This window comes from Melanostigma gelatinosum (assembly GCF_949748355.1).
Source record: "Melanostigma gelatinosum genome assembly, chromosome: 20".
In the NCBI taxonomy this organism is placed as follows: domain Eukaryota; kingdom Metazoa; phylum Chordata; class Actinopteri; order Perciformes; family Zoarcidae; genus Melanostigma; species Melanostigma gelatinosum.
In genome coordinates this window covers 16,799,240-16,819,186 of record NC_136653.1, presented here as the reverse complement: position 1 = coordinate 16,819,186, position 19,947 = coordinate 16,799,240, and the positions used below count along the sequence as shown (strand labels likewise).

Below are 19,947 nucleotides of genomic sequence, written 5' to 3'. Positions count from 1 at the left end.
GCAGAGCAAAATGAGTGAAGTGCAAGAAGAGAAATTCACTCCATTTATATTCACCTGAGCTGGGGGAGGAGAGAGACGGGGGACAGAGAGGGAGTGTCACCTTCTTATCTTTTTTTCCTGTTTTCAGAAAATGGATGTTTTGATTCCAAGGAAGTGATTCTCTGAGGGTGAGTTATTAGTCAGTCATTTCAGTTCCAAAGAAGTCTTTCTTAGTTGAGAACAACGATTATAAGCCTGGGGGAGGAGAGAGACGGGGGACAGAGAGGGGAGTGTCACCTCCTTTTCTTTTTTTCCTGTTTTCGTAAATCATCTTCTTAAAACATCACAAACATGCAGGTCTTTTTAAATTTATTTTATATTGTTTTATTTTTTTAGCAATAGGATGATATTTGAAGGGGGACATGATTGACAGACAAAATATGTTGAACATTTTTAGATACTAATCAGTGATTAACACCTTAACCAGCCGCCAGTACTGAAAGAAAGTGCTATATATATATATATATATATATATATATATATATATATATATATATATATATGTATATATATATATATACATATATATATATATATATATACATATATATATATATATGTATATGTATATGTATATGTATATGTATATATATATATATATATATATATACATATACATATACATATATATGTATATATATATGTATATATATATATATATATATATATATATATATATATATATACATATATATATATATATATTATTAACTGTTCCATTTTTTTCCAATCAGGCCAAAAAAAAGGACTAAAACATCATTGATGGATCTGAAAAAATGAGAAATATATTGAATATTTTTGGATCAGCTATTATAAAAAACATAATTAGCCACCAATACAAGAATAAGCACTGGGAATTACTCTTATGAACATCCATGAGCTTGCACGGGATGCAAAACCTGTGCTGAAGATCTGACTCCAGCTTGGTGTCCACTCTCTCAGCGCTGCTCTCTGGACAATGATTATAAGCCTGCAGCATTGAGCTACACTGTGATGAAATGTTTTGAGAAATATACTGTTAGACCCTTGACAGGTTGATTATAGACAAGGAATGATCACTGATGATCAGTTAGTGGTGTCACCCACTTAGTCCTTAGACACGTGGAAGACATGAAGACATATGAACGTTTACTTTTCAATGATTTTAGTTCTCTTCAGCCTTATTTATAACTGGACAAACTGAAACAGAGGAATACAAATTCCTTATCTGATGTTTTTCTTTCTCTATAACTCACTGAGTCCAACATGTAAATGTCAGTAAAGCCATGTCTGACCCTAAATCTATTCTACCTGTCCAACTGAAGGTGAAATTCACAGCTTGTTACTCCGTCTTTATATTACTTGAGCTGGAGATGACAAGGGAGTGGTATGATTACGCAGTGCAATACACTGGAATTCTTAGTAAGCAGTGATGACGTGTTATTGTGATAAGAATCCTGGTTAAAGATTAACTCTGAATCCAATCTAGTTCGCATGATAGCAAACATGCGAGTTGAAATTTGTGTTTATTTAGATTATGTGTTCCGTATTACAAGGAAAACAATAAAACTCTTATGTTGGCATTTTAATTTCAGACATTTTTTTCTGTGTGCAGCCGTTCCATGTAACCACAGACAGGTACATTCATGCAAGGTGGGTCATAGATGTGTTTTTTTCCTGTTTTCAGAAAACGGATGTTTTGATTCCAAGGAAGTGATTCTCTGAGGGTGTGAGTTATTAGTCAGTCATTTCAGTTCCAAAGAAGTCTTTCTTAGTTGAGAACAACGATTATAAGCCTGGGGGAGGAGAGAGACGGGGGACAGAGAGGGGAGTGTCACCTCCTTTTCTTTTTTTCCTGTTTTCGTAAATCATCTTCTTAAAACATCACAAACATGCAGGTCTTTTTAAATTTATTTTATATTGTTTTATTTTTTTAGCAATAGGATGATATTTGAAGGGGGACATGATTGACAGACAAAATATGTTGAACATTTTTAGATACTAATCAGTGATTAACACCTTAACCAGCCGCCAGTACTGAAAGAAAGTGCTCCAGGATCTTTATCTGTGATAATCATGGGTTTGTTTTGAATGTATATGTATATATATATATATATATATATATATATATATATATATACATATATATGTAACCACAGACAGGTACATTCATGCAAGGTGGGTCATAGATGTGGATACAGAGACTACAGTTGGATTAGTCTGACATCATGTGGTGCCTTGTTGCAGTTGCAATAACTTCTTTCATTCCGCTTCCTTTCAGTTTTTAAGACTCATTAGCGTCACATCCTTGTTGTTTTCTAATGTACACAGACAAAAGTTTGAAGAACAAAAATGTCACCTTCATTCTCAGGTTCTTTAATGTGGTACCAAATACATGATATAACAGTTAGTTCACACGCTGATTAATTCAACTCAATAGCAACATGGAGTTGGGTTGTTGGTGTTAGATCAGAGGGAATTGTGTAGATTACTTGATGTTGTTGTAGCTCAGATATTAGACCAGCTGACACTCACCTCGCTACAACTACCAGTGCTCTTTATCAAGATATTTGCAAGTAGAACTGTTATCAATTGGGCAAAAATACAAGAAAAAATAAAAAAAGAACAAAGAAAAACACATTTATACATTTTTAAAGTGTGCTTTTATTTGTTTCCACATTACACAGCGGGCAGGTTCATTATGATTCACGCTGACATCCAGAGATCACTTTCACTTGCAAATCATTCAAATTCAAAATCTTTCTGATGTCATGTTAAGACATCGTTTAAAGGCGGAGCTAAGGCCATTTTCATACATGTTCATGCCGTGGTCTGACACAGTCCAAACATATCATTAAACATAAACAACTCTCCCCAGTCCCAAAACTAGAGAGCTAAAACTCAGAGGTCATCATGCATAAACTGCTCCAGAATAGCTTGTTGATTAAACTTTCCTACGCCACGGATACAACATATGAGAGCTCTAAATTTAGGTGGAGTTCCCTTTAGTGCCTTTGGAGACAGCAGAGCTCCAAACTTTGTCAGGTCCCCTGTGCAACACCAGGTTGCCCTCAGAGGTCAGTTCAAGAGGGCAGCCCTTCCTCGCGAGGGCCGGGTGGCATGGGGACATATGTGTTAGTGCGCCACCTAGTGGTGCCAGCCTCGTCATACATCACCAAGTCGTGCAGTGTCTGATTCCCACCCAGTCTGCGGGCCATAGATGACAAAGAGCCATTTTGCTCTTATCAAAATGTTCGTTGCCAAAAAAAAAGGAATAATTGCTTGTAAATAAAATATAATCTTTGATGAACTTCTGGACTGCAAATAAATCTGTTTTACTCACTTGGAGCATAGCCCTCCACATCCCCTTGCTGGATATCAGGTATTGTCCCTTTAGGAGATCTAGATTTTGAAGTGGTTCTTACTCATAATTCAAAACAAAAAAACATTGATGTTTTAAGTTGCAAAACCCCTGAAAATGGCATATATGTTGTACATATAAAAGTGTAGAGTACTTACCGCTTTGAATGTGACACCACGTCAGTCTGAGAGCAGAAGTGAAGGAGGTGAAACTGACAGCTGGTCTCTGCAGCTTTATATCATCTCAGCTGGAGGTGGAGAGGAAGCAATACTGTCTTTGGGGAGCAGTCCTGTTTACCATGAAGCTTTTTAAAGTGTTTTACTCCAAAACTTTTGCACACATTTCCCAAATCAGAACTTAAAATCAGCTTTTCATACTGCTAAGGACGATGAAGAAAGCTGTCTGTAAACTTTGTCACATATCGGAAATTGTAAAGAAAATGAGACAGCATACATGTTTTATACAGATAGAATGATCTCAGAGTCATCTGTGAAATGTTTATTGTACAATTGCTGAGTTTAATATAGTGTGGAGTGGCTATTTGTCCATAATTAAAAACGCAAACTTGAAACAAACTTGAAATAAAAGGCCACTTAGGCATCACAGGGATGAATGGTACACAGAAATACATTTGACAAGCAAACTTCAGTGAATCTTTCTTTATCTGGTTGCTGTAAATGGTGGTTTAACTGATATACAACAAGAACGCTGACGTGGTACATGACCTAATGCACAGCCAGCAGCTACTAAAGCTCTGACCTGAAGGGTCACCAAGCCCTCTGATCATGCCTACTTTGTTTTTTTATGTTTATTAGAACGTTTCTTGCATCATATTGTGTATAAGTGTAAGGGCTATATGTATAAAGCTATCGTTTTGTTTGAGTGAACTGCACTCATGTTCAATAACATGTTGTCATTTTGTTCGTTGCCATCTTGTTTTTTGCAACCAGAAGCAACACGAGAGCTTGAACAAGCTGATGAATGAGAACATATTGCTGATAATCTCTGTGTTTTACTCATAATTTCAGATTTTAACACAACTCTTATTTCAACTCAGTTTCCATGTTTTAGTTGTTTTGAGTTCATCACAAATGTGGCTAAAATCACACAGTGTATCGATTCATTATGTTCAACTTTCATTCTGTTTTAAGTCAAAGAGTTGTTTGTTCTGAGGTTGAGCTGAGATGCAGAGACACACTTTACCCTGATCATCGCTCTCTACAAAGAGAAGCAAGGAACTCATTGATGGATTGTGAAAAACATCTTTTATTTGATTCCAGATTACACAGAAGGAAGGTTTACTGGTAACTCAATCTGACACTGGAACATGATGTTCACATACAATGAATCACTTCATGCCTCTGCTTTGATCAGAGTTCCAAATCTCCTCACTTCTCCTGTGCAACGTCAGTTTTCCTTCATCGGTCAGGGAAAGGCGGCACATGTTAGCATCGGGTCCGTAGGTGTTTGTTGACCACTTGGGTGTGTCACACTTGTTGTACATCACCAGGTTGCAGTCAGCCTGCATGCACAGGCGGATAGCGTCTGATCCGCAAGTGTCTGAAGCCCACACAGGCTTCCAGCCATAGATGACAAAGTTACCATCATCCTGCAGGAGGAAAAAGACATTTGACTGTTATCAGAATCATGTACTTTTACACAGACCAGAGCTCATGCATCACGCACCATCATAAGTGTCTGGAGCGCACAAATATTCAGTTACTCACCTGGAAGATAGCCTTCCACTCCCTGTTGTTGGACAGCAGATAGTCTCCCTTGCAGAGCTCATCATTTCTGGACAAGTAGTTCTTACTCATGATTCTGCAACAAAAAGAAAGTCTGTTGTTTCATGTAAAACACTGAAAATACATTGTTGACATTTGTTCTGTTGGTTGGTTTGCCATTTCATTTGTGCAACACCAGTGGTATTTCTTTACTGAAAAGTAGTTATTTTCACCTGACATTCATTTTTACACACAGTAAGTATTGTGCACCAATTATCATTTTAATTTCAACAGCACAGATTTAACAGTCATTTAATGACTCGTTCATGCATCAAACACAGACATGTATTCATCTATCCATCAGAGTCAAAGTAAAGAACACTTACAGGGTTGAAGGTCCAGTCCGACTGCAAGCAGAGCAAAATGAGTGAAGTGCAAGAAGAGAAATTCACTCCATTTATATTCACCTGAGCTGGGGGAGGAGAGAGACGGGGGACAGAGAGGGAGTGTCACCTTCTTATCTTTTTTTCCTGTTTTCAGAAAATGGATGTTTTGATTCCAAGGAAGTGATTCTCTGAGGGTGAGTTATTAGTCAGTCATTTCAGTTCCAAAGAAGTCTTTCTTAGTTGAGAACAACGATTATAAGCCTGGGGGAGGAGAGAGACGGGGGACAGAGAGGGGAGTGTCACCTCCTTTTCTTTTTTTCCTGTTTTCGTAAATCATCTTCTTAAAACATCACAAACATGCAGGTCTTTTTAAATTTATTTTATATTGTTTTATTTTTTTAGCAATAGGATGATATTTGAAGGGGGACATGATTGACAGACAAAATATGTTGAACATTTTTAGATACTAATCAGTGATTAACACCTTAACCAGCCGCCAGTACTGAAAGAAAGTGCTCCAGGATCTTTATCTGTGATAATCATGGGTTTGTTTTGAATGTATATGTATATATATATATATATATATATATATATATATATATATATATATATATATATATATATATATATATATATATACATATATATGTAACCACAGACAGGTACATTCATGCAAGGTGGGTCATAGATGTGGATACAGAGACTACAGTTGGATTAGTCTGACATCATGTGGTGCCTTGTTGCAGTTGCAATAACTTCTTTCATTCTGCTTCCTTTCCGTTTTTAAGACTCATTAGCGTCACATCCTTGTTGTTTTCTAATGTACACAGACAAAAGTTTGAAGAACAAAAATTTCACCTTCATTCTCAGGTTCTTTAATCTCTTATATCAGTAATTCCTTCTTTAATGTGGTACCAAATACATGATATAACAGTTAGTTCACACGCTGATTAATTCAACTCAATACCAACATGGAGTTGGGTTGTTGGTGTTAGATCAGAGGGAATTGTGTAGATTACTTGATGTTGTTGTAGCTCAGATATTAGACCAGCTGACACTCACCTCGCTACAACTACCAGTGCTCTTTATCAAGATATTTGCAAGTAGAACTGTTATCAATTGGGCAAAAATACAAGAAAAAATAAAAAAAGAACAAAGAAAAACACATTTATACATTTTGAAGGTGTGCTTTTATTTGTTTCCACATTACACAGCGGGCAGGTTCATTATGATTCACGCTGACATCCAGAGATCACTTTCACTTGCAAATCATTCAAATTCAAAATCTTTCTGATGTCATGTTAAGACATCGTTTAAAGGCGGAGCTAAGGCCATTTTCATACATGTTCATGCCGTGGTCTGACACAGTCCAAACATATCATTAAACATAAACAACTCTCCCCAGTCCCAAAACTAGAGAGCTAAAACTCAGAGGTCATCATGCATAAACTGCTCCAGAATAGCTTGTTGATTAAACTTTCCTACGCCACGGATACAACATATGAGAGCTCTAAATTTAGGTGGAGTTCCCTTTAGTGCCTTTGGAGACAGCAGAGCTCCAAACTTTGTCAGGTCCCCTGTGCAACACCAGGTTGCCCTCAGAGGTCAGTTCAAGAGGGCAGCCCTTCCTCGCGAGGGCCGGGTGGCATGGGGACATATGTGTTAGTGCGCCACCTAGTGGTGCCAGCCTCGTCATACATCACCAAGTCGTGCAGTGTCTGATTCCCACCCAGTCTGCGGGCCATAGATGACAAAGAGCCATTTTGCTCTTATCAAAATGTTCGTTGCCAAAAAAAAAGGAATAATTGCTTGTAAATAAAATATAATCTTTGATGAACTTCTGGACTGCAAATAAATCTGTTTTACTCACTTGGAGCATAGCCCTCCACGTCCCCTTGCTGGATATCAGGTATTGTCCCTTTAGGAGATCTAGATTTTGAAGTGGTTCTTACTCATAATTCAAAACAAAAAAACATTGATGTTTTAAGTTGCAAAACCCCTGAAAATGGCATATATGTTGTACATATAAAAGTGTAGAGTACTTACCGCTTTGAATGTGACACCACGTCAGTCTGAGAGCAGAAGTGAAGGAGGTGAAACTGACAGCTGGTCTCTGCAGCTTTATATCATCTCAGCTGGAGGTGGAGAGGAAGCAATACTGTCTTTGGGGAGCAGTCCTGTTTACCATGAAGCTTTTTAAAGTGTTTTACTCCAAAACTTTTGCACACATTTCCCAAATCAGAACTTAAAATCAGCTTTTCATACTGCTAAGGACGATGAAGAAAGCTGTCTGTAAACTTTGTCACATATCGGAAATTGTAAAGAAAATGAGACAGCATACATGTTTTATACAGATAGAATGATCTCAGAGTCATCTGTGAAATGTTTATTGTACAATTGCTGAGTTTAATATAGTGTGGAGTGGCTATTTGTCCATAATTAAAAACGCAAACTTGAAACAAACTTGAAATAAAAGGCCACTTAGGCATCACAGGGATGAATGGTACACAGAAATACATTTGACAAGCAAACTTCAGTGAATCTTTCTTTATCTGGTTGCTGTAAATGGTGGTTTAACTGATATACAACAAGAACGCTGACGTGGTACATGACCTAATGCACAGCCAGCAGCTACTAAAGCTCTGACCTGAAGGGTCACCAAGCCCTCTGATCATGCCTACTTTGTTTTTTTATGTTTATTAGAACGTTTCTTGCATCATATTGTGTATAAGTGTAAGGGCTATATGTATAAAGCTATCGTTTTGTTTGAGTGAACTGCACTCATGTTCAATAACATGTTGTCATTTTGTTCGTTGCCATCTTGTTTTTTGCAACCAGAAGCAACACGAGAGCTTGAACAAGCTGATGAATGAGAACATATTGCTGATAATCTCTGTGTTTTACTCATAATTTCAGATTTTAACACAACTCTTATTTCAACTCAGTTTCCATGTTTTAGTTGTTTTGAGTTCATCACAAATGTGGCTAAAATCACACAGTGTATCGATTCATTATGTTCAACTTTCATTCTGTTTTAAGTCAAAGAGTTGTTTGTTCTGAGGTTGAGCTGAGATGCAGAGACACACTTTACCCTGATCATCGCTCTCTACAAAGAGAAGCAAGGAACTCATTGATGGATTGTGAAAAACATCTTTTATTTGATTCCAGATTACACAGAAGGAAGGTTTACTGGTAACTCAATCTGACACTGGAACATGATGTTCACATACAATGAATCACTTCATGCCTCTGCTTTGATCAGAGTTCCAAATCTCCTCACTTCTCCTGTGCAACGTCAGTTTTCCTTCATCGGTCAGGGAAAGGCGGCACATGTTAGCATCGGGTCCGTAGGTGTTTGTTGACCACTTGGGTGTGTCACACTTGTTGTACATCACCAGGTTGCAGTCAGCCTGCATGCACAGGCGGATAGCGTCTGATCCGCAAGTGTCTGAAGCCCACACAGGCTTCCAGCCATAGATGACAAAGTTACCATCATCCTGCAGGAGGAAAAAGACATTTGACTGTTATCAGAATCATGTACTTTTACACAGACCAGAGCTCATGCATCACGCACCATCATAAGTGTCTGGAGCGCACAAATATTCAGTTACTCACCTGGAAGATAGCCTTCCACTCCCTGTTGTTGGACAGCAGATAGTCTCCCTTGCAGAGCTCATCATTTCTGGACAAGTAGTTCTTACTCATGATTCTGCAACAAAAAGAAAGTCTGTTGTTTCATGTAAAACACTGAAAATACATTGTTGACATTTGTTCTGTTGGTTGGTTTGCCATTTCATTTGTGCAACACCAGTGGTATTTCTTTACTGAAAAGTAGTTATTTTCACCTGACATTCATTTTTACACACAGTAAGTATTGTGCACCAATTATCATTTTAATTTCAACAGCACAGATTTAACAGTCATTTAATGACTCGTTCATGCATCAAACACAGACATGTATTCATCTATCCATCAGAGTCAAAGTAAAGAACACTTACAGGGTTGAAGGTCCAGTCCGACTGCAAGCAGAGCAAAATGAGTGAAGTGCAAGAAGAGAAATTCACTCCATTTATATTCACCTGAGCTGGGGGAGGAGAGAGACGGGGGACAGAGAGGGAGTGTCACCTTCTTATCTTTTTTTCCTGTTTTCAGAAAATGGATGTTTTGATTCCAAGGAAGTAATTCTCTGAGGGTGAGTTATTAGTCAGTCATTTCAGTTCCAAAGAAGTCTTTCTTAGTTGAGAACAACGATTATAAGCCTGGGGGAGGAGAGAGACGGGGGACAGAGAGGGGAGTGTCACCTCCTTTTCTTTTTTTCCTGTTTTCGTAAATCATCTTCTTAAAACATCACAAACATGCAGGTCTTTTTAAATTTATTTTATATTGTTTTATTTTTTTAGCAATAGGATGATATTTGAAGGGGGACATGATTGACAGACAAAATATGTTGAACATTTTTAGATACTAATCAGTGATTAACACCTTAACCAGCCGCCAGTACTGAAAGAAAGTGCTATATATATATATATATATATATATATATATATATATATATATGTATATATATATATATATATACATATATATATATATATGTATATGTATATGTATATATATATATATATATATATACATATATATATATATATGTATATGTATATGTATATGTATATGTATATATATATATATATATATATATATATACATATACATATACATATATATGTATATATATATGTATATATATATATATATATATATATATATATATATATATATACATATATATATATATATATTATTAACTGTTCCATTTTTTTCCAATCAGGCCAAAAAAAAGGACTAAAACATCATTGATGGATCTGAAAAAATGAGAAATATATTGAATATTTTTGGATCAGCTATTATAAAAAACATAATTAGCCACCAATACAAGAATAAGCACTGGGAATTACTCTTATGAACATCCATGAGCTTGCACGGGATGCAAAACCTGTGCTGAAGATCTGACTCCAGCTTGGTGTCCACTCTCTCAGCGCTGCTCTCTGGACAATGATTATAAGCCTGCAGCATTGAGCTACACTGTGATGAAATGTTTTGAGAAATATACTGTTAGACCCTTGACAGGTTGATTATAGACAAGGAATGATCACTGATGATCAGTTAGTGGTGTCACCCACTTAGTCCTTAGACACGTGGAAGACATGAAGACATATGAACGTTTACTTTTCAATGATTTTAGTTCTCTTCAGCCTTATTTATAACTGGACAAACTGAAACAGAGGAATACAAATTCCTTATCTGATGTTTTTCTTTCTCTATAACTCACTGAGTCCAACATGTAAATGTCAGTAAAGCCATGTCTGACCCTAAATCTATTCTACCTGTCCAACTGAAGGTGAAATTCACAGCTTGTTACTCCGTCTTTATATTACTTGAGCTGGAGATGACAAGGGAGTGGTATGATTACGCAGTGCAATACACTGGAATTCTTAGTAAGCAGTGATGACGTGTTATTGTGATAAGAATCCTGGTTAAAGATTAACTCTGAATCCAATCTAGTTCGCATGATAGCAAACATGCGAGTTGAAATTTGTGTTTATTTAGATTATGTGTTCCGTATTACAAGGAAAACAATAAAACTCTTATGTTGGCATTTTAATTTCAGACATTTTTTTCTGTGTGCAGCCGTTCCATGTAACCACAGACAGGTACATTCATGCAAGGTGGGTCATAGATGTGGATACAGAGACTACAGTTGGATTAGTCTGACATCATGTGGTGCCTTGTTGCAGTTGCAATAACTTCTTTCATTCCGCTTCCTTTCAGTTTTTAAGACTCATTAGCGTCACATCCTTGTTTTCTAATGTACGCAGACAAAAGTTTGAAGAACAAAAATTTCACCTTCACTCTCAGGTTCTTTAATGTCTTATATCAGTAATTCCTTCTTTAATGTGGTACCAAATACATGATATAACAGTTAGTTCACACGCTGATTAATTCAACTCAACACCAACATGGAGTTGGGTTGTTGGTGTTAGATCAGAGGGAATTGTGTAGATTACTTGATGTTGTTGTAGCTCAGATATTAGACCAGCTGACACTCACCTCGCTACAACTACCAGTGCTCTTTATCAAGATATTTGCAAGTAGAACTGTTATCAATTGGGCAAAAATACAAGAAAAAATAAAAAAAGAACAAAGAAAAACACATTTATACATTTTGAAGGTGTGCTTTTATTTGATTCCACATTACACAATAGTGTAATTATGCAAGTGCATTATGATTCACGCTGACATCCAGAGATCACTTTCACTTGCAAAGCATTCAAATTCAAAATCTTTCTGATGTCATGTTAAGACATCGTTTAAAGGCGGCGCTCAGGCCATTTTCATACATGTTCATGCCGTGGTCTGAGACAGTCCAAACATATCATTAAACATAAACAACTCTCCCCAGTCCCAAAACTAGAGAGCTAAAACTCAGAGGTCATCATGCATAAACTGCTCCAGAATAGCTTGTTGATTCAACTTTCCTACGCCACGGATACAACATATGAGAGCTCTAAATTTAGGTGGAGTTCCCTTTAGTGCCTTTGGAGACAGCAGAGCTCCAAACTTTGTCAGGTCCCCTGTGCAACACCAGGTTGCCCTCAGAGGTCAGTTCAAGAGGGCAGCCCTTCCTCGCGAGGGCCGGGTGGCATGGGGACATATGTGTTAGTGCGCCACCTAGTGGTGCCAGCCTCGTCATACATCACCAAGTCGTGCAGTGTCTGATTCCCACCCAGTCTGCGGGCCATAGATGACAAAGAGCCATTTTGCTCTTATCAAAATGTTCGTTGCCAAAAAAAGAAGGAATAATTGCTTGTAAATAAAATATAATCTTTGATGAACTTCTGGACTGCAAATAAATCTGTTTTACTCACTTGGAGCATAGCCCTCCACGTCCCCTTGCTGGATATCAGGTATTGTCCCTTTAGGAGATCTTGATTTTGAAGTGGTTCTTACTCATAATTCAAAAACAAAAAAACATTGATGTTTTAAGTTGCAAAACCCCTGAAAATGGCATATATGTTGTACATATAAAAGTGTAGAGTACTTACCGCTTTGAATGTGACACCACGTCAGTCTGAGAGCAGAAGTGAAGGAGGTGAAACTGACAGCTGGTCTCTGCAGCTTTATATCATCTCAGCTGGAGGTGGAGAGGAAGCAATACTGTCTTTGGGGAGCAGTCCTGTTTACCATAAAGCTTTTTAAAGTGTTTTAATCCAAAACTTTTGCACACATTTCCCAAATCAGAACTTAAAATCAGCTTTTCATACTGCTAAGGACGATGAAGAAAGCTGTCTGTAAACTTTGTCACATATCGGAAATTGTAAAGAAAATGAGACAGCATACATGTTTTATACACATAGAATGATCTCAGAGTCATCTGTGAAATGTTTATTGTACAATTGCTGAGTTTAATATAGTGTGGAGTGGCTATTTGTCCATAATTAAAAACGCAAACTTGAAACAAACTTGAAATAAAAGGCCACTTAGGCATCACAGGGATGAATGGTACACAGAAATACATTTGACAAGCAAACTTCAGTGAATCTTTCTTTATCTGGTTGCTGTAAATGGTGGTTTAACTGATATACAACAAGAACGCTGACGTGGTACATGACCTAATGCACAGCCAGCAGCTACTAAAGCTCTGACCTGAAGGGTCACCAAGCCCTCTGATCATGCCTACTTTGTTGTTTTATGTTTATTAGAACGTTTCTTGCATCATATTGTGTATAAGTGTAAGGGCTATATGTATAAAGCTATCGTTTTGTTTGAGTGAACTGCACTCATGTTCAATAACATGTTGTCATTTTGTTCGTTGCCATCTTGTTTTTTGCAACACGAGAGCTTGAACAAGCTGATGAATGAGAACATATTGCTGATAATCTGTGTTTTACTAATAATTTCTGACTTTAACACAACTCTTATTTCAACTCAGTTTCCATGTTTTAGTTGTTTTGAGTTCATCACAAATGTGGCTAAAATCACACAGTGTATCGATTCATTATGTTCAACTTTCACTCTGTTTTAAGTCAAAGAGTTGTTTGTTCTGAGGTTGAGCTGAGATGCAGAGACACACTTTACCCTGATCATCGCTCTCTACAAATCTCTACATTCACGACATTATCACTGACAGAAGCATTGACATTCTATGCCTAACAGAGACATGGCAAAATCAGCAGGACTTCGTGACACTCAACCAAGCCACACCCCCAGGCTATGTTTACATCCAGAAGCCCCGCTTCCTGGGTCGTGGCGGTGGACTGGCTGTTATCCACCGAGCCGGCATCCTGGTCAAAGAGCTCCCAGTACCTACAACCTCCTCATTCGAGTGTGTTGTCTTCAAACTGGCTGGGTCTGCTCCGCTCCTGGTCGCCCTCATCTACCGCCCACCTAAAGCCTACACTACCTTCCTGTCTGAGCTTTCTGAGTTGCTCACCTCTCTCTTCTCCATGTCTCCATCAATTTTCCTGCTTGGCGATTTCAACATTCATGTGGACTCCAGCAACTGCAAGTTTGCTACTGAATTCCTGTCACTCCTGGACTGTTTCAGCATCAAGCAACATGTCAAGGGTCCCACCCACAACAAAGGCCACACACTGGACCTGGTGTGCTCTACCGGCCCACCACCCCCCGACCTACAGCGTCTGGACCTGGCTGTATCCGACCATCACGCCATCCTCTTCACTGTTCCTGTCTCCCTGCCCAGGCAGCATCCTAAACGCACCATCATGTTTAGGAATATCAAGACTGTGAGTGCACCAGCCCTATCCAACCTGATAGCTACCCACATGGCCTCGGCTCCCTCCGACTCCACCGTGGACGGCCTGGTAGCCCACTACAACGCCGCCTTATCCCTCAGTCTCAACTCTCTTCAACCCCCATCAAAACCCGGACTGTTTCCTTCACCCGCCCTGCCCCCTGGTTCACTTCCGAACTCCGCAGCATGAAGGCCTCTGGTCGCCAGCTGGAGAGGCTTTCTAAAAAAACTGGCCTCACGGTCCACCTCCTGGCCTTTCGTGACCATGTGGAAACCTACAAGGAAGCTCTCTCTCAGGCCAAAACAGTTTACTACTCTCGTTTGATCGGTGCCCAGCAAAGCAACCCTCGATCATTGTTCTCCACCATCAACCGCCTACTCCGCCCCATTGACGCCCCCCATCCCTCTGGTGCTCCCGATCTCTGCTCCAAATTCCTCGACTTCTTCCAGGCGAAAGTCGACTCCATCCACCAGCAGCTCCTGACACCAGCCCCTCCCCCTCCACCCGCACTTCAGCCACCTGGCAACGCCCCCTCAGCGCCGCACCTCTCCCTTTGTGACCTCTCCTCCTTCTCCCCTGTGGATGCTCCCCAACTGGCCAAGTTGGTCAGCTCGGCCAAGACGTCCACCTGCTCCCTGGACCCCATGCCTACAGCCCTGGTCAAGGACTGCCTACCCACCCTCTGCCCCTACATGGTGGACATCATCAACGCTTCTTTGGCATCTGGTATTGTCCCTACCAGCTTCAAAACTGCCTCAGTCACCCCCATCCTCAAAAAGCCTGGCCTGGACATTGATGACCTCCACAACCACCGGCCGATCTCCAACCTCCCCTTCCTCAGTAAGACTCTGGAAAGAGTAGTCGCCGGCCAACTCCATCTCCACATGTCCAACCATGAGCTCTATGAGCCCCTCCAATCCGGCTTCAGACTCCAACACAGCACGGAGACCGCCCTCATTAAGATCATCAACGATCTCCTCATTGCTGCTGACTCTGGCCGCCTCAGCATCCTCATCCTCCTGGACCTCTCTGCAGCATTTGACACTGTCTCCCATACCATCCTCCTCAACCGCCTATCTGACCTTCTAGGGGTCACTGGCACCGCCCTCTCCTGGTTTTCATCCTACCTCCATAACAGGGAACAGTTTGTTTCCATCAACGGCTCTATTTCCCCCCTAGCCCCAGTCAATCATGGCGTGCCCCAAGGCTCTGTGCTTGGCCCCCTCCTCTTCACCATCTACATGCTCCCCCTCGGCAAGATCATCCGCCATCACGGACTGAATTTCCACTGCTATGCTGATGACACTCAAATCTATCTCAGCACTACTCCATCCTCCCAGTTCCCCCCTCAGTCCCTTGTCAACTGCCTGCATGAAATAAAAACCTGGATGTCATCAAATCTCCTCAAACTCAACACCAAGAAGACAGAGCTCATGGTTGTGGCACCCAAGGCGCTGCTCCGGAAGGTTGGTGACTTCATCCTCGAGGTTGACGGCTGCTCCATCTCCCCATCTCCTGAAGTCCGCAACCTGGGTGTCATCCTGGACTCCACGCTTTCCTTCGAGTCCCACATCAAGTCCGTCACCAAAATTGCCTTTTTCCATCTCCGGAACATTGCCAGACTCCGACCGTCACTCTCGGAGTCTGTTGCTGAAACCGTGGTCCATGCATTTGTCACCTCCCGCTTGGACTACTGCAATGGTGTCCTGTTCGGGGTACCCAACAAAACCCTGGACAGGCTCCAGTATGTACAAAACTCTGCCGCCAGGGTTCTCACGCACACAAAGCCCTGGCAGCACATCACCCCCACCCTCATCAACCTCCACTGGCTCCCGGTCAAGTCCCGCATCTCATACAAGATCCTCCTCCTCACCTACAAGTCCCTCAATGCCCATGCCCCCCAGTACCTATCGGACCTCCTCCGCCCACATGCCCCTCCCCGGAACCTGCGGTCTTCAGACTCTGGCCTGCTTGCCACCACACGCACCAAACTGCGAACCTTCGGGGACAGAGCTTTCAGTGTGGCAGCCCCCACCCTCTGGAACTCTCTCCCTGCGGTGATCCGCAACATCTCCACTCTGGACGCCTTCAAAAGGGCCCTCAAGTCCCATCTGTTCGCCAAGGCTTTCGGCCCCTAGTTTACTTGTTCTGTTTTTCTGACTGTTTGTCTAAACTGTTTCTGTCTAAACTGTTACTCGTGTAAAGCGGCCTTGGGTCCCCTGAAAGGCGCTATACAAATTAAAGTTATTATTATTATTATTACAAAGAGAAGCAAGGAACTCATTGATGGATTGTGAAAAACATCTTTTATTTGATTCCAGATTACACAGAAGGAAGGTTTACTGGTAACTCAATCTGACACTGGAACATGATGTTCACATACAATGAATCACTTCATGCCTCTGCTTTGATCAGAGTTCCAAATCTCCTCACTTCCCCTGTGCAACACCAGTTTTCCATCATCGGTCAGGTAAAGGTGGCACATGTTAGCTTCGGGTCCGTAGTTAATAATATATATATATATATATATATATATATATATATATATGTATGTATGTATGTATGTGTGTGTGTGTGTGTGTGTGTGTGTGTGTGTGTGTGTGTGTGTGTGTGTGTGTGTGTGTGTGTGTGTGTGTGTGTGTGTGTGTATGTATGTATGTACATTCACATTCAAAACAAACCCATGATTATCACAGATAAAGATCCTGGAGCACTTTCTTTCAGTACTGGCGGCTGGTTAAGGTGTTAATCACTGATTAGTATCTAAAAATGTTCAACATATTTTTTCATATTTTTTTGACTATTTCCTGAACTTTTATAGGCAAACAATCACCCAAACGGAGATAAAAATTGACAGATTATTTGTAATTAGTTGGAGCTCAATAGGATTACGCTTCCCACTAGAGCTCGGCGACATGGCCAAAATATTCTATCCCGATAAATGTTTTCTGATAATCCCATGAATAAATACTCTATGAAATAACCACATGTTTGTTTTTATAATCCTGTGGGGATTAAATATAGAACAAAAGAAAAGCACTGATTATTTTCTCATCTCGTTACGAACTTCAGTGCAGAATGATAATTTAGAAATTTGAGTTAGTATCTGCTTCTTAATATGAATACAAATAATCAAAATTGGCTGTTAAAGTTCCTGTATAATGACTTTTGTCTGTAACGTAAACCAGTGGGACAGAGTTCATCCCATTGAACATGAATTTGGTTATTTTATGGAACTGTACACATCAGAAACCTACAGATATTCGGATATGGATCTTCACTGGAGCAACATCAACCAGCCCTACGTGTGGGATGTTCTCAGTGCGGGTTGAATGGACATATGACAGATAGATAAGCAATGGGTGGGGAAGTCTGTGTGTGTGTGTGTGTGTGTGTTTGAGTGCTCAATGGCACAGAAAGAGCAGAGAGGTCAGGTGATGGCGGCGCTCAGAGGACGCCGTGTGCGTTCGAGAGATAACCTTCAACTTAAAACTCCCTCTGCCTTATTATCTGGAGCCGGTCGTGGAGCCGACGCCTACTTCACAAAAAAAGACATTTGGACGTCTGTTGCAGAGACACACTTTACCCTGATCATCGCTCTCTACAAAGAGAAGCAAGGAACTCATTGATGGATTGTGAAAAACATCTTTTATTTGATTCCAGATTACACAGAAGGAAGGTTTACTGGTAACTCAATCTGACACTGGAACATGATGTTCACATACAATGAATCACTTCCTGCCTTTGTTTTGATCAGAGTTCCAAATCTCCTCACTTTCCCTGTGCAACGTCAGTTTTCCTTCATCGGTCAGGTAAAGGCGGCACATGTTAGGTTCGGGTTTGGAGGTGTTTGTTGACCACCTGGGTTTGTCACGCTTGTTGTACATGACCAGGTTGCAGTCAGCCTGCATGCACAGGCGGATAGCGTCTGATCCGCAAGTGTCTGAAGCCCACACAGGCTTCCAGCCATAGATGACAAAGTTACCATCATCCTGCAGGAGGAAAAAGACATTTGACTGTTATCAGAATCATGTACTTTTACACAGACCAGAGCTCATGCATCACGCACCATGATAAGTGTCTGGAGCGCACAAATATTCAGTTACTCACCTGGAAGACAGCCTTCCACTCCCTGTTGTTGGACATCAGAGAGTCTCCCTTGCGGAGCTCATCATTTTTGGACAAGTAGTTCTTACTCATGATTCTGCAACAAAAAGAAAATCTGTTGTTTCATGTAAAACACTGAAAATACATTGTTAACATTTGTTCTGTTGGTTGGTTTGCCATTTCATTTGTGCAACACCAGTGGTATTTCTTTACTGAAAAGTAGTTATTTTCACCTGACATTCATTTTTACACACAGTAAGTATTGTGCACCAATTATCATTTTAATTGCAACAGCACCGACTTAACAGTCATTTAATGACTCGTTCATGCATCAAACACAGACATGTATTCATCTATCCATGAGAGTCAAAGTAAAGAACACTTACAGGGTTGAAGGTCCAGTCAGACTGCAAGCAGAGCAAAATGAGTGAAGTGCAAGAAGAGAAATTCACTCCATTTATATTCATCTGAGCTGCGGGGAGGAGAGAGACGAGGACAGAGAGGGAGTGTCACCTTCTTATCTTTTTTTCCTGTTTTCAGAAAACGGATGTTTTGATTCCAAGAAAGTGATTCTCTGAGGGTATGAGTTATTAGTCAGTCATTTCAGTTCCAAAGAAGTCTGGAGTTGGAGTTGTTGGTGTTAGATCAGAGGGAATTGTGTAGATTACTTGATGTTGTTGTAGCTCAGATATTAGAACAGCTGACACTCACCTCGCTACAACTACCAGTGCTCTTTATCAAGATATTTGCAAGTAGAACTGTTATCAATTGGGCAAAAATACAAGAAAAAATAAAAAAAGAACAAAGAAAAACACATTTATACATTTTGAAGGTGTGCTTTTATTTGATTCCACATTACACAATAGTGTAATTATGCAAGTTCATTATGATTCACGCTGACATCCAGAGATCACTTTCACTTGCAAAGCATTCAAATTCAAAATCTTTCTGATGTCATGTTAAGACATCGTTTAAAGGCGGAGCTAAGGCCATTTTCATACATGTTCATGCCGTGGTCTGAGACAGTCCAAACATATCATTAAACATAAACAACTCTCCCCAATCCCAAAACTAGAGAGCTAAAACTCAGAGGTCATCATGCATAAACTGCTCCAGAATAGCTTGTTGATTAAACTTTCCTACGCCACGGATACAACATATGAGAGCTCTAAATTTAGGTGGAGTTCCCTTTAGTGCCTTTGGAGACAGCAGAGCTCCAAACTTTGTCAGGTCCCCTGTGCAACACCAGGTTGCCCTCAGAGGTCAGTTCAAGAGGGCAGCCCTTCCTCGCGAGGGCCGGGTGGCATGGGGACATATGTGTTAGTGCGCCACCTAGTGGTGCCAGCCTCGTCATACATCACCAAGTCGTGCAGTGTCTGATTCCCACCCAGTCTGCGGGCCATAGATGACAAAGAGCCATTTTGCTCTTATCAAAAATGTCCGTTGCCAAAAAAAAGGAATAATTGCTTGTAAATAAAATATAATCTTTGATGAACTTCTGGACTGCAAATAAATCTGTTTTACTCACTTGGAGCATA

At 40.3% G+C, this 19,947-nt stretch overlaps 3 protein-coding genes across 3 annotated transcripts; all 3 read right to left on the bottom strand.

Moving 5' to 3' along the window:
• Positions 1-4,627: 4,627 nt before the first annotated feature.
• LOC306793804 (B-type lectin plumieribetin-like) lies at positions 4,628-5,516 on the bottom strand. The gene is made up of 3 exons (XM_079291577.1): positions 5,490-5,516; positions 5,107-5,200; positions 4,628-4,988 (listed from the first exon to the last, which is right to left on the bottom strand). Exons 2-3 carry the CDS (start codon positions 5,194-5,196, stop codon positions 4,728-4,730), a joined length of 351 nt encoding a protein of 116 aa, XP_079147703.1. The 5' UTR covers positions 5,197-5,200; positions 5,490-5,516; the 3' UTR covers positions 4,628-4,727.
• Positions 5,517-8,625: 3,109 nt separating this feature from the next.
• On the bottom strand, positions 8,626-9,514 carry LOC306793915 (B-type lectin plumieribetin-like). The gene is made up of 3 exons (XM_079291727.1): positions 9,488-9,514; positions 9,105-9,198; positions 8,626-8,986 (listed from the first exon to the last, which is right to left on the bottom strand). Exons 2-3 carry the CDS (start codon positions 9,192-9,194, stop codon positions 8,726-8,728), a joined length of 351 nt encoding a protein of 116 aa, XP_079147853.1. The 5' UTR covers positions 9,195-9,198; positions 9,488-9,514; the 3' UTR covers positions 8,626-8,725.
• Positions 9,515-17,931: 8,417 nt separating this feature from the next.
• Positions 17,932-18,853, bottom strand: LOC306794223 (B-type lectin plumieribetin-like). Its single transcript, XM_079292213.1, has 3 exons — positions 18,796-18,853; positions 18,413-18,506; positions 17,932-18,294 (listed from the first exon to the last, which is right to left on the bottom strand). The coding sequence occupies exons 2-3, from the start codon at positions 18,500-18,502 to the stop codon at positions 18,034-18,036; spliced, it is 351 nt and encodes a 116-aa protein (XP_079148339.1). The 5' UTR covers positions 18,503-18,506; positions 18,796-18,853; the 3' UTR covers positions 17,932-18,033.
• Positions 18,854-19,947: the final 1,094 nt, after the last annotated feature.